Genomic DNA, 14,435 nt, shown 5'->3' with positions numbered 1-14,435 from the left:
ACAGAGCAAGTTGACAAGCAACACATGTGAACACGGTAACATTCGAATGAGCACTGAGTCCAAGTCTAGCGGCCGCTGCCTGGCTGGCCGCTTAGGTGGCGCAGCTGCTGCATGTCTGGGAGACAGTGCCACACATAGAGGACGCGCGTAATTGCGCGGCAGCACTTTGATTGATCGGCGAGTCACAACAATATGAAGGATCCAGATGGTGCAGCCTGTGAAGAAGTCATTGAAGTGAAGCACATTGTGTTGGACAGCATGTTTAGCAACTAAGTGATGCAGCTGTCTCTTGGCCACTCATGCTAACAGACAGCTTAGCAGTTGTCATGCCCACGTAGAAAGCAGCACAGAGGTTGCAGCTGAGTTTGTAGATCATGTGTCTACTATCACAGATAGCCCTGCGCTTGATGGGATAATAAATGACAGTGTCCTTACTGGTGTAGGTGATAGTAGGAGAATTCATGGAACAGGTCTTGCATCTAGGTCTGTTGAAGGGATATGAGCCAAGAGAGAAGATTTTGGTAGCAGGGATGGATTAGGGATGGACAAGGATGTTACGTACGTACAGAGGACGGCGGAATGGGAAGGATAGTAGATACGAGATTTCTCATTTCAGAGCATGACAATAGGTATTCGAAACCCTGGCATAGAATCTAATTCATTTGCTTCAGTCCTGGGTCATACTAAGTCATGAAGGGAGTGCTCCTTTGTGGCTAGATGGTGGGTATGTGGGAGGTGGTAGGTGACTGAAGAGGCAAGATTTGGGAGATCTGTTTCTGTACAAGGTTGAGGGGGTAATTTTCGTCTGTGGAGGTCTCAGTGTGACTCTTGGTATATTTTCAGAGGGTCTGCTCATTATTATAGATGCAATGAGCATCGTTGGGTTTTTAGGAAATAGTTATCTTTGTGTTAAGGTATTGCCCTGTAGGAAATTTCTTTTTATGTAATGTGACCAATGAAAAATACAAGTATTGTGTTTGAAACTGATATGAATCTCCTAATGATGAACCCCTGCTCTCAAAATGTATTTTGACTGCTCAGTAGATTTAAAATTCCTGACTTTAGGCAGGCTTTTATTCAGCATTTTCTTACCTCATTCAGCAGAAAATCACTTTGTTTGAATAGTGTTTTTTTTCCAGACATCATTATTATGATGTTTTATTTGACACATTTCAATACAGCTGATTTTATGTCTTCGTGAATCACCTTTCAGTGTGGCTGCTTTCATGTACAAATGGTGCTCAGAATACTGTACAAATAGTTTTTCTGAATCAACTTATACATTCTTCCTAAATTATCTGTAGTTTATGTATGTATTTCAGCTTTGTATGGTGTGTTAACATGTTTTGGTTGGAACTTGAAAATGTCAAAGGGGTAGAAGGTTAGCAGTTAGTCAGGCTGGTGGCACCAGACTCTTGTTTGCACTGTGTGTAAAAATTCTGTCCTGCCCTTGCACTTTATGCCTTCTGTTAGGATTGTTGATAACCCAAGAAAAGACCTCTGCACTACCATCTAGTACTATCTGTAGTTCACAGCAACAATGTAACAGTGTGTTGTAACCCATGATATTTTCACTTGCTATGTGTACATATCTCTGCTGGCCTATTGTCAGCACACTAAAACACTTTGAAATAATAATTTTCAGTAATAGAAATCATAGTGAAATATAAGAGAGGGTAAATCACATCAAATAAGTGTTTATTGTCTTTGCAAGAGAATAATTTAAATGATAGAAAATTTGTTATTTTCTCTTTATGATTAGACATTACTAATGTATTGGCACATTGTGAAGAGACAACAAATTTGTAATAAGGCAAAAGTTTGTCCCCTCTATTTCTTGTAGAGTTAGGAAATTCTTTTGCAGCACAAGGCAACAACTGTCAAGAAACTGTTGCTTATCTGAGTCTTACCCTGTAGAGACTACCTACTCAGGAAAAATTTACATCACATGTCTGTAAAGTGCATCCAACATCGACAGATCCACAAGGAAATCTTTATAGCGATGTGTGAGAGCTTCAATGTAGGTAGTAATCATTTGTACAATTTTATTTTTATTTTTGAAAACAACAAAAACATTAAGTAATAAAAAGTCTAATATTTAAAACTATGATCGAAACATAAATAGATAAACTAAGTTTCAGCATTTCAAGTGACATCTCACTGAAATTTATTTTGTTAATTGTTTTCTGAATGTGTTAAAAATCTGCCATGAAACTGCTCCTGGCAGGATGTTTTGAGGTCAATCTTAAATATGTTAAATGGAGGGCAGTAGTTGGCATTAAACAGTTATTCAACTTGCCATATTCTGAAGCTGATTTGGTAGTTCAGGCTCATCCTTTCTTCTTGTATACCATTTTTGTTGCATCCTCAGTGCTTTCCTTTATACGTCCATTCCCCCTCCTGCTACCTTGCCAAAGAGACATTGCTGGCTAGGCACGGTCCAAACCACAGCAAAAGTAAATGGAGTGTTGCCAACATCATGCCCATGTAGACTACAGAAGGAGAAGTTTGCAAAAAAGTAAAAACTGAGAAAAACCAGTCCCAAGCAATCAGATTGAGCAACACTGGTTTTCTCTCATGGTTCTGATGATGACCATATAGAATTTGAGTATTATTCTCAGTCCCTCAACAAAAATCCCCTCTACCATAGGCACAACAGTTTGATGGAAAGAAACATTTCTAAAAACTAGTTATCATACTGTAGTGGTATTTAAACATTTTTGTTTGTCTACAGGAAACACACTGATGCTCCTGTGCTAAAGGACTGTGGTATCTGCAAAAAGGATGACTCAGTGGCATGAGGGCTAAAGCTGGTGTGGCTATATTTCTCAACAATACACACCACTTTGCACTTCAGACCCTCAACTTTTTAACCAGGTTACAAGCAGTTGCTGAAGAAGTGCAAGCATTGCAATAGGTGACCATATGTTCCCTTTACTGATGTCTAATGAAGGTGTAGGCAGTGAGGTTATGAACAGTACACAGCTCTTTCAGTCACTGCTGCTTTATGGAAACTACGTTGCACAGGATATGCTATTCAGCTCCACCACAACTTGCCCCAAGGTAGAGCTGTTGAGAGCATAACTTAAGAGAGTCTTCTGACATGGGGCAGATTACATCTTGCAACACTAAAAGTAAGTCATTATTTTTCATCTGTTTCCTGATACACTCTACAGTCCACATTGATGCTGCTTAGTGACAACTTGCCCTTAAATGATTGCGTCTTGATCTGGACATAACTAACAGATAAACAAATCCCTAAAGGAAGCTGCCAAAATGGATGCTCAGCAAGGCTGAATGGGCACAGCCAACTGGCTGTGACAGTAAAGATGCAGTGCTGGAAGGGGTGGCTTACACATTGATTGTAATCCACAGAGCAGCCGGTACATCTGTTTCAAAGGATTCATGCCATGTATGAAGACCTGTGCTCTGGTGGAGTGGGATCTACCATCTTGCAATCGTAGGCAGACAAAGAGCTCTGTGCACGTTCCAGTGCTAATGGGCTTATGAAAATCTTGCAGTCTCTCAGGTAGTGAGAGATAAAGTACAGCTGGATTATAAAGCAGAACAAGAAAGATCATGGTTAGGTCTTTTAAAACCACTTATGATTGCTCTCAGTCCAAATCTAAGGAGGTGACATAGCCCTGACTAGTCTGAACATTTGCAGAATCAACTGCGAGCTGTGACCCAGCTGTGACATCATCAAAGAGACATCACTTACAGTGAAAGTTAAGAACTTTGGTTCAGACAGTAAAAAATTTTGTGGCTACCCTGTTAACACATGGGATCTGAATTCAGCATTATTTACAGTTCATAATAGCATCTGTTCACTGTGAGGTCCATTTCACCATGCAGAGTGCATTCACAGGGTTCACAGAAGAACCCCCCCCCCCCCCCCTCCTCTGTTCAGTTGAAAGTGAAAAAATAGGACACTACACCAAATACCTCTTCTGAAACAAGGTGAGGATTGTAGTGAGGTGGTGCAGCAGTGAAGACAGTGGATTTGCATTTGGAAAGACTGGAGTTTAAGTCCTCATATGGTCATATAGATATAGGTTTTCCATTGTTTTCCCTAAAATACATCAGGCAATCTGGAATCCCCCCCCCCCTCCTCTCCCCAGTCCAAGCTTGAGCCATATTTAATGACTGACAACAACAGGACATTAAGTCTTAACAAACCTTTTTCTCTAGCAATGTAAAGTCCAGGATGGAATGTAACAATACCAGAGAAGGAAAGTTGCTACTCACCATATAGCGGAGATCCTGAGTCATGATAGGCACAATAAAAAGATTCACACAATTAAAGCTTTCGGCCATTAAGGCCTTTGTCAGCAGTAGACACACACACACACACACACACACACACACAGGCACACACAGATAAATGCAACTTGCATACATGTCTGCAGTCTCAGAGAGCTGAGACCACACTCCAGGCACTAATAAATTAGCCTGGCCAGCTTTTCTGTACTTTCATCTCCAGAAAAGAATATTTGCTTTGTTTCAAAGCAATTATGGTGGCTTCTTTCAGATTTTTTGATGCCTCATCAATTCTTCTCTTCACAGTTGTTTTTGATAATGGAGTTTTTTTGTATTTTGTGTGCATTTTTCTTCAAACAAAGTGTTGCTTATTACTTTTGCTGTGAGTATAATAAATTCTTCTCCTGCAGTGTGAGCTAACTCCTTTTCAGTTAACAAAGAAAACTCATAAGAAACTCTTCTATTTAGTATGTTCTGTTTTGAAGCCTGTTCCATGGTGGATTTAGTCATAGAAAAAATATTTTCTTGATTTGAAATAAATTGAGAGACTTTTGTATGCATTCAGGACCTTTAGATGAGGGATGCATTTTGAGTTATAATAGTTTCATACATTTGTTGTTGCTCATACAGTGTTTTGAAACAAATCACACATTGCGGCATTTGCTCTCCCACTCAGCACCAGAATACACAATCTAGAGTTTTTAAAAAAATGGTGACTGTATGTATGAAAATATGTTTGTCTTCTTCACTATTTTGATATTACTTGGACTCAACATTCCCACAACTTACAAAATCTGATGTGGAAGTTCCTTCATCACTTGACTGCTTTGTCTTACGGCAAGTCCCATCCCAAACCAAGCGTCCATATTGATGCAAATTAGCAGTAACTAATAACAGCAGGCACAACTCTTGTGATATGAGACACAATCCTTGACTGAAAGTGGATTTACACACATATAGGATGCCACAGTGCCATGACTGTCCCATGATTCCACCAATGTAGTTGGAAATATTGTTCTAGGAATTTAAAAGGTTGTGTTCGTACTCATCTGTGGTGTGACAGTGCACACAGTGCTCTTGCCATCATTGCCATTCGGGACGCAGTGTGATTGCGACTGCATAGACTGTCTCGGCATGCCTCACGAATGACTCACATTTCCACTGAGCGCAACCTATCCCCAGCCCTTGTTCACTTCACATCTCTGAGATTCCTGCAGGTCAGACATACTTGTACATATGCACTGAAGAAGGTGTACTCCTTGTCCAATTAGGTGAATCAGTTATATGAATGTGTGGTCCAAAATAGCAGACACCACACATTCATATAATTGATTAGCCTAGATGAGCACTGGATCCTTCTTCTTCAGTGCCGATGCACAGGTACATCTGATCTCCGGTGGGAATCTCAGAGTAGCGTACATGGAGGAAATGAACAGGGACTGTGGATAGCTGGCACTTGGTAGGAATGTGGGTCGGCCGTGAGGCGTGCCGAATTAGTCTGTACAGTTGTAGTTATACTGTGTACCTGAAGGTGCAGTGTTTAACACACCTGCCTATTAAGCAGGAGATCCTGGGTTTGAATCCCGGTGCAGTACACATTTGTGCTCGCCACCACTGATCCCACGTAATGTCCCGATGCAGCTGATATTCCCTTCCCTTCCCTTCCCTTCCCTTCCCTTCCCTTCCCTTCCCTTCCCTTTCCACCCCCTCTGCCTTCAGTTTACATATAATGTATCACAGTTGTGGATTCCGCAAGGTGTCTGTTCTTTCAAACATGTCCGAAAGAATGGACACTATGCATTCATATAATCCGTACAATTTCCATTATGTCTCTGCAATTACCAAATCTCTTTAAAACTGTGCCTGCACACAGAAAATGCTGATGTTAATGCTCCCTCTCTTGCAGTTTTGTATAAAACTATTGGAGACAGCGAGTGACACCAGAGGTGTTGGATGTCAGCTATAAGAATGCGTGTGTTATGTAGATTGACTTCTCAATGTACTCTGAAAATTGTGAAATACTAATTCCTTCCTTCCTTCCTGTTGTGTGTGGATATTAAAAGATCAAATTGACGGGAGACATCCTTGTGAACGAGAAACTCCCAATTCAGCAAATTATAATCAGATTATGATATTTTAAGCATCTATGTCATAAGCAGCTATCCAAGGTCACACGCCAGCCCTGTTACACACCATATAAGGGTACGTGCTTCAAGCTGCCTGGTGGCACATGATATTGGTAATTTTCAACATTTAAAAAGAGTGAGAGAGAGAGAGAGAGAGAGAGAGAGAGAGAGAGAGAGAGAGAGAGAGAGAGAGAGAGAGAGACTGGCAGTCTGTCTTACTGGCTTATATTGACATTTTTTTTCTGTGTGAGAAAAAACAGGACAGGTTTCAACATAACAAAATGGATCATTTCCTTGTGAGTGTTATTGTATAGTGACTGGGCATTTCAATTTTTATTTCATTCTATACTTGCAGATCCTGATGGCTGACGAGTGAAACCCCAGAAGCTCCTTACAATTTTTATTTTGTCTTCAGCTCTCGATCAGTGTTCACGGCCCAGTGTCACACTGTCGGTGGCCCAGTGCCCCACTGCCTGTAGCCCCCTTTGGGTTAGGAACCACTGAGTTATGCATTCTGTTAATCAGTGTCAGATGGATTCATGGGCTGCACCTTTTAACATTCCTGCACATGTGCTTCATTCTCACATTGTCCTTTCATATCATCATAATTGGATAGTTGTGTTTACCAGAACACTAATGTTTTTGACAACATTACTGCATGTGGCAGTAAACAAGTAATGAAACGCCAACGTGCTGCTTGTGTGTGGCAAAGTTCATGATAATTGCAAAGTTACATTTCCCCAACATGAATATTTTCCATCATTCAAAGCTTGCAGCTAGTGAGAGAAGATAATGGAGACTGTAAAACTGCAAGTTCATACTATTTTTTTCTTTCCCAGAATTTTGTCAAAATTGTAACTTGTACATACAGCAAAGTTCATTTTATATACTTGCTACATTTACCTGTATAGACAGTATTGCTGTGTGGTAATGAGAAATTTTCTGTCCATACAGTAGGCCTTCTGAATGCATTGCACAGTCAGTGCATTCACGTCAGCTGTGCATATGCTATCAACCCTGATTATTCACTGTCTCATGATAAGCCAATTGAAGCACCTTCATTCCCAGGTCCAATGAATTGTGGTTGATTAATACCATGTGTAGGAACTGCAGGGGATAGTTGTTGAGGACCACTGATGATGAGTACAGTTTTTGCAATGTTATTTCCAGCCACTATTCTGGACTTGGGTGCTGTTTACTGATGAATGCACATTCACGCAATATGGCATTGTGAATTGAATGACACTCGTCTTTAGCAACCAAAAATTCGTGTGTCCGTTATCATATTATTGGGTCATATCTAATGCCAACAAGACTTACAGAACCAATTTACCATTTATCTCAGAGATGGTTTTCCTTTCCTATTGGACAAGGTACAATTAAAGCTCATCACATAACAAGAAGCAGCCAGTTCTGATGCAGATATACTGCACCATTTGGATTCCACATAGACACACACACACACACACACACACACACACACACACACACACACACACTCTGTAGTGTTACTAATGAAAATGGCCCTAAAGTATAGTTACTAAACACAGTTTCCCAAAATTCCTTCACCAAAGAAGAAGTAGTAAATGTTCCAAAATTCGAATTGAGAGCTGCTGCCAACATGGGTTACTTAGCAGTGGATATCCTCTGTGTTGTGAAGCAGCTTGACTCACTCAATAAGGGCAAGTCCTCCGGCATCACATATGGCAGCTCGCTCAACAAAACATCCGTACCTAAAGACTCGATAGTTGCACATATCTCACCAATACTCAAGAAAGGAAATATGATAAGCCACTGAATTCAAACCTATATCACTATCGCTAGTTTGCTGTAGGGTTTTGGAACATAAACTGTAGTTGATCATTTTGAATTATGTTGAAGGAAACATTTTATTGATAAATAGATGGCATGGATTCAGAAAATATCTTTTCATATTTTTGGGCCACAATCATGTAAAAATGTTTGAATGATATTTCTGCCATTTGACTGTAAAGCTTCTTTATTTTATATCACTCTCATGATTTTGGCCTTAAGCCATTATAAAGTACAACAATGTTGGGTATAAGTAGACTCTGTTAAGTGAAATCACCATCAAGATCTATTGACCTAGATGAGTAAGACAGGTAGCAAACAAGTTTTCCAAGTATAAAACAACTGAGCCACAGAATGAACACCAGTACAATAATTATATGTGCAGTGAAAATAGCGCAAATTATATACTATGGAAGTTCAATAGAGCTTAACGATGACTTCACTCTTCACCCAACATTGTTATATTTGATAATGGCTTAAGGCCAAGATCATGATAGTAATATAAAATAAAGAAGTTGTTCAGTCAAATGGTGGAAATATTCAACATTAGAGAATATAATTATTGTAAAATACAACTAGCTCTCTATTCAACCTACATAATAGTGCTATAAACAGGGGATCTCAAATTGACTCCAGAAGATTTCCAGAAGGCTTTTGTCACTGTTCCTTGGAAGCAACTTCTAATCAAATTGCGAATCGTCTCAGCTGGATTCGTGATTTCCTGTCGAAAAGGTCACAGTTCATAGTAACTGATGGAAAGTCATCCAGTAAAACAGAAATTAAATGTGATGTTCCCCAAGCTAGTGTTATAGGCTTTCTACTGTCTCTAATCTGTATAAATGATATGGTCTGAGCGGAGCTTGCATGCGCTGTGTTACTTTGAACTTCTAGTTTGGAATGCAGTTGTGAGACCATATATGGTAGTCCTTCTGTATACGAAGCCACATGAAACCATGTGTTACTAGTGCCCTCATAGTAGAGTCCTGGTAGCGTCGGTACGTACAGCCTCTCTCGATCCACTGCAGTATATCAGCTCTTCGTTGTCTTCCACTGGCAAGCCACACAAATGCTGGGATATTTTGTGTCTGAGCAGCTCCTCATCTTCATTTTGTACTGTCACCAGCTTGGCGAAATCCACTGGTGTGGAAAAGCCTTCCACTCTAGATAAAGCATTAGTGGTGACTTTTCTTTGAACTGCTTATGTGCCAAATGTCCATTGTAAACTGTGAATTAAAATTTTGTTGCCTGATTCGCATTGGGGGATAGTTACTTCACAGCTGCAAAAATGCAAAAGTTAGTGGCCAGTGGTCTGTATATATAGTGATTACATGTCTAACCATCATGAACCAGAAGTATTTAACTGCTTCATAAGGTGCTAAAAGTTCATTGTAGATTGGCAGCCACGAGCATTGCTACTGTGATCTTTGTGGAGACCAAGCAGTTCTAGGCACTTCAGTCCAGAACCACACTGCTGCTGCAGTCGCAGGTTTGAATCCTGCCTCGGGCATGGATGTGTGTGATGTCCTTAGGTTAGTTAGGTTTAAGTAGTTCTAAGTCTAGAGGACTGATGCCCTCAGAAGTTAAGTCCCATAGTGCTCAGAGCCATTTGAACCATCTTTGTGCAGAAGTAACCATAAGACTGCCAGTACCCATTAATATTCTGTTGTAGCATGACACTGACCGTGCGGATTGTGGCATCTGAGAAAATCATTAGCAGGACATCAGCAATTGCGTGCACACGTCCAAGAGGGTGGCTGGCTTGGAATTTGTCTGGCAGGCTTCAGATGCTGCCTGTAGTTCATCAGTCCAAGTGACAGGTATGGAACCACACACTGCAGGGTTGGAGAGGATTGCATGGAGTGGCACCTGTGTCTCAGCAGCTCAGGGTAAAAAACATGGTAAAAGTTTATCATCCCAAGGTACCAACACACTTCGCACACCATTTTTAGGGCAGTTTAAGTTGTAATTGTGGTGATGCACTCAGCATATGTACTGATCACTACATTAACACTGACAACGCATTTAGCCAGGTTTATAAGGATTCTACGGTCACCAAGTGTTTGGAATACTAAGTGTAGATATCTTTTGTGTTCTTCTGAGTATGACAATGCTGTGTACGTGAAACAGAAGTCCATTACCACAAAACTTCATTGATGAAGTGCTAAAAAGTGTGTGCAGCATTCCTTAGGCCATATGACATCTATAGAAATTCAAATAGTCTACAGGGCGCAGTTATTGACACAAGTATTTGATTATAGGCTTTTGCTAGATCCAGCATTGAAAAAGCAGTGCAGCCCACCATTTATCATGCAAAATCTCCAAAAGTGCACAGGATACTGGTTGGCAATTGTCAGAGTGTTGAGTCCATTATAGTCACCACAAGGGTGCCAGCGAAATGATTGCTTAGGTGCAGGTGGAGGAAAGAAGTTCATTTGCTTTCTGATGGTCATGCCATACCTGCTTGGATCATTGTGATGAATTTTGGTTTTGCAATGTGAAGTTTGTTGGGCACCCACTGTCTGGGCACCTAGAAAACAAGAGAACCTGGTGTAGTCCTGATGTGATGCACTATTGTGTGGCAGGGCTATGATGGCACTCCGGCAGATCATGTGGCTGATAGGGACAGGTGTAGCAGGCACACAAGTGGCAGTGATGCAGTGAGGAAGCCTACCGAAAGACTTCTGCACTGTGGCATCCAACCTACAGTGATTTAACCCAATCCAAAACAGAAGCATTCCACACATCCAGGATGGGGTCATAAGAGAACAGGAAATCCAGTTTAACCGATGTTCAAATTTAAAGTCATGAGCCCACATGTAGCTATGAGCTAACCATTTGCAGCTGATAAATCATGATTTACACATAGTCACAGTTGCCAAAGCAGGCACCTGGGGAACACACATACATACAACCTGCCATCAGAAACTGCATCTCAGTTACCACTAAATGACACAATAATTGCACAGGCTGCTGCTACTGGCTGGTGGCTGCTGGCACTGGTGGGTGTGGGAGGCTGCGGTTTGCATTCCCATCCAGGAATACGGCAGTGTAGATGAAGATCTGCACCTACATGTGCTGTTGCCAAGTGGTGGAGGTAAAAGCATTTGTTCCATTTTGGTGAGTGCGAAGAGCCCACCCTATGTTAGCCATGTGATGGCATGCAAACTCGTTGTTTGTATGTGCCGAGTTCTGTGACCCATCATTTCATCTCACCGAACTGCAAGGTGATGTCATGCAGTCTCTCTCTGGAGGGTGTTGTAGTTAATAGCTGTGGATCTATGCCAGCTTAGTCAGGTTCACCTCTTGCATTGCTGAGAGCATGGTATGATGCATCTCCAGCAAATGTGAGATCCATATGAATCAAAGGAGTGGATCCAGAACCGCTGATCTGGCCAAGGTGCGAAGATGTTATAGAAACTGTGACAGTTTCTTGTCACCAATTTCCTCCCTGTGCAACAATTATTCTAAGTATTGCGAGTTAGTGAGGGAAACCTACCAAATGAGCTCGCCTAAACCTTGTACTTTCCAGTCACTATTTCACTAACCTTGTGGTGGACTGGCTATCCAGTAGTGCCGCCACATATGCATATTTATCACAGTGGTGATGAAATCATTCTATGTGTGTGAACCACGGTGACAGACAATTGTCAAGAGGGTTGGTGCTTTAAGTGCCATGCAGTTCACTTATATTACTGGGACAGTCCCAGAGGGTGGCAGCAGATGATAAGACTGTGAACTTGCAGCTGCAGGCTGTAGAACAGGTGTTGGCTGCTGGTGGGATGCCAGCAGACAATGCCAGGGTGCCTGGACACCAACTTTCCTGGATGTACAACTGTGGCAACACCTGTAGTTGCACCGTAGGTTGTCCCTCTGCTTCCAGCCTTGTTTGTAGCTGCTCCTAATGTCGCTGTTGCAGTGTGTGGATCTCTTCCATGTGCTGCTGTGGTTTTGTCAGTTATTGCTGGTGTTATCATTGTTGCTATAATTGTTCCATTTGTTGTTGTTGTTGTAACTGCTCCTTAATACTTCTGTTGGAGTCATCAGTATGGAAGTACTTAATAAACAATACACTTTGCCTAGAGATAAGACTCTTTACTGTCTTGTAGAACAAGATGATGAATAACTACTATCACATATATTATTACCATCCCACTGGTTATTTAATGTAACACATGTTGACAATGGCACAAAATCCAATCCTTTGACCATGACAGATAGTGATCTGCTGACTGCTGTATATTCATGGTGTTGCCAGGAGATAGGTGTAGAGTAACCTGTGAGATCACTACAGAAGCTTGGAAGTCATTATTCTCAACCTTCAATGCCCCACAGTGCAAAAGGTATCCACTTCTGGACAGGGGTTCTGTCTTGAAAAATGCCAAAACTACTGTCCTACATATCTTACTAATCATTGTTCATGTTTTTTTATGCACACTGTATATTTGCTTAATTGTCTCCAAAGCAATAATGAGGTGTTAGGTTTTCATTTAGTATAGTTATCACCATAATCACATTCGTAGTATCTCACAGTGATGTCAAAGGACTCATTTGCTGTGCAGATGTGATACATCTTCACAGTGAAAGTATGGTTATAAGCTGACTGTTTGTGTGATAGGCTTTTACATACACCTTAATATATATTTAAATAAATACTAACAAAGAGATAGAGGGGCTGGCCAGTACTTACCTCAGCTCAGTACAGCCGATAGATACACAAAAAACAGAACCGAAAATTTCGTTCCTAGCTTTCGGAACAAATGTTCCTTCATCAGGGAGGAGAGAGGGGAAAGAAAGGGAAGAAGGGAAAGTAGATTCAGTTACTCACAACCCAGGTTATGAAGCAACAGGGAAAGGAAAACAGGGAGGGTAGCAAGGATGGAGGCATGGTTGTCAGAGGTTCCTTTCCCTGTTGCTTCATAACCTGGGTTGTGAGTAACTGAATCTACTTTCCCTTCTTCCCTTTCTTTCCCCTCTCTCCTCCTGATGAAGGAACATTTGTTCCGAAAGCTAGGAATGTAAATTTTCGGTTCTGTTTTTTGTTTATCTATCGGCTGTACTGAGCTGAGGTAAGTACTGGCCAGCCCCTCTATCTCTTTGTTAGTATTTGTTTCACATCTTTATATGAGATTTTCCATTAATCATTTAGATCATCTATATTTAAATACCACTACTACTTTGTATTAAATAGTTGTACAGAAGTGAAGGGCACAAAACTTACAGACCAACTGTGTGGAATTTTGTGGCTAAATTGTGGAACAACATCCATCTGTGCTTGTTTCTTGAATAAGAATGTATTGCCAATCTCTTCTTCTACAGCACTCTTAACCATTCTGCCAACTTCATTTGTTTATTTTTTCATAATCCACAGTTCATGATTTAGTCATCTGTGTTGCTGCCTCTGGATTGTGGGGTCCTGGGTTTGATTCCAGGGTGGGTCTCATATTTTCTTTGTTTGGGCATCTGCATGTTTATGTTGTCCTAATTATTTCTTCTTGTTTATGTTGTCCTAATTATTTCTTCTCATCTTCATTGACATCCAAGCCACTAGTGTCAAATAGAAAGACTTGCACCAGGCAGCCGAACAACCCCAGATGGGATCCCCTGGCCAATAATGCCACACGATCATTTCATTTTCATTGTTTCATATCAATCTACAGTCTTCCCGTTACGTAATATTTTTTGTTTTTATTGTTATTCATAAATCTGACAAAATTTTGTACTTATGGAGTGTGGTAATGTTTACAAATTGTATAATGACTTTTCTTTCAGTGAGTTCCTTCACAAAAGGAGAGCAGATGGTTCCAGTCCTGAACGAGTGTGGCACACATTGTGCTGTATTTGGAAACCATGATTTTGGTAATTTAAATTAATGCATGCTGAGATGCTAAATTTTACAGTACTAGTAGAACTTAGTGTAAAGCTACTTACCACAGGAGTAATTGTGAAGAAGATAATTTATTTAATCGATATTAACAGGAATGATAATTTACTGGTCTACAAACTTTTACAGTTATGGGAAGTTCATTGATTAAACACAAACCCAAAGTTTGTGTTGTTCAAGCAATGTAAGTTTTTACACAAAACAAGTCACATGAACACCGTAATCATTAAAAATTATTCAGTGAATGAATGGCTATTTTGAGCAGCAATGTCTCCAGCTTTTCACCTTGACAGTTCCTTGATAAATAAAATGTTATTTATATAGTAGCCACATTAACTGTTGTTTTAGCTTTCCAG

The 14,435-nt window shown here is 40.6% G+C and overlaps 1 protein-coding gene across 4 annotated transcripts in view; it reads left to right on the top strand.

Annotated features, from left to right (window-relative positions):
- Positions 1-14,435, top strand: part of LOC126092021 (mannosylglucosyl-3-phosphoglycerate phosphatase) — a 202,693-nt gene that overhangs the window by 14,203 nt on the left and 174,055 nt on the right. For 3 of the 4 annotated variants that reach the window (XM_049907410.1, XM_049907408.1, XM_049907409.1), the window contains one exon: positions 13,968-14,054. In XM_049907410.1, coding sequence (XP_049763367.1) covers positions 13,968-14,054 — 87 coding nt within the window. Of the gene's footprint in view, positions 1-2,797; positions 3,135-13,967; positions 14,055-14,435 lie in introns of those variants that run through there. The other variant, XM_049907411.1, reaches the window with a different exon arrangement.

Source organism: Schistocerca cancellata, chromosome 7 (assembly GCF_023864275.1).
Source record: "Schistocerca cancellata isolate TAMUIC-IGC-003103 chromosome 7, iqSchCanc2.1, whole genome shotgun sequence".
NCBI classification, from domain to species: domain Eukaryota; kingdom Metazoa; phylum Arthropoda; class Insecta; order Orthoptera; family Acrididae; genus Schistocerca; species Schistocerca cancellata.
The sequence above is the reverse complement of the archived record's forward strand: the minus strand, read 5'-3'. Positions and strand labels throughout refer to the sequence as shown.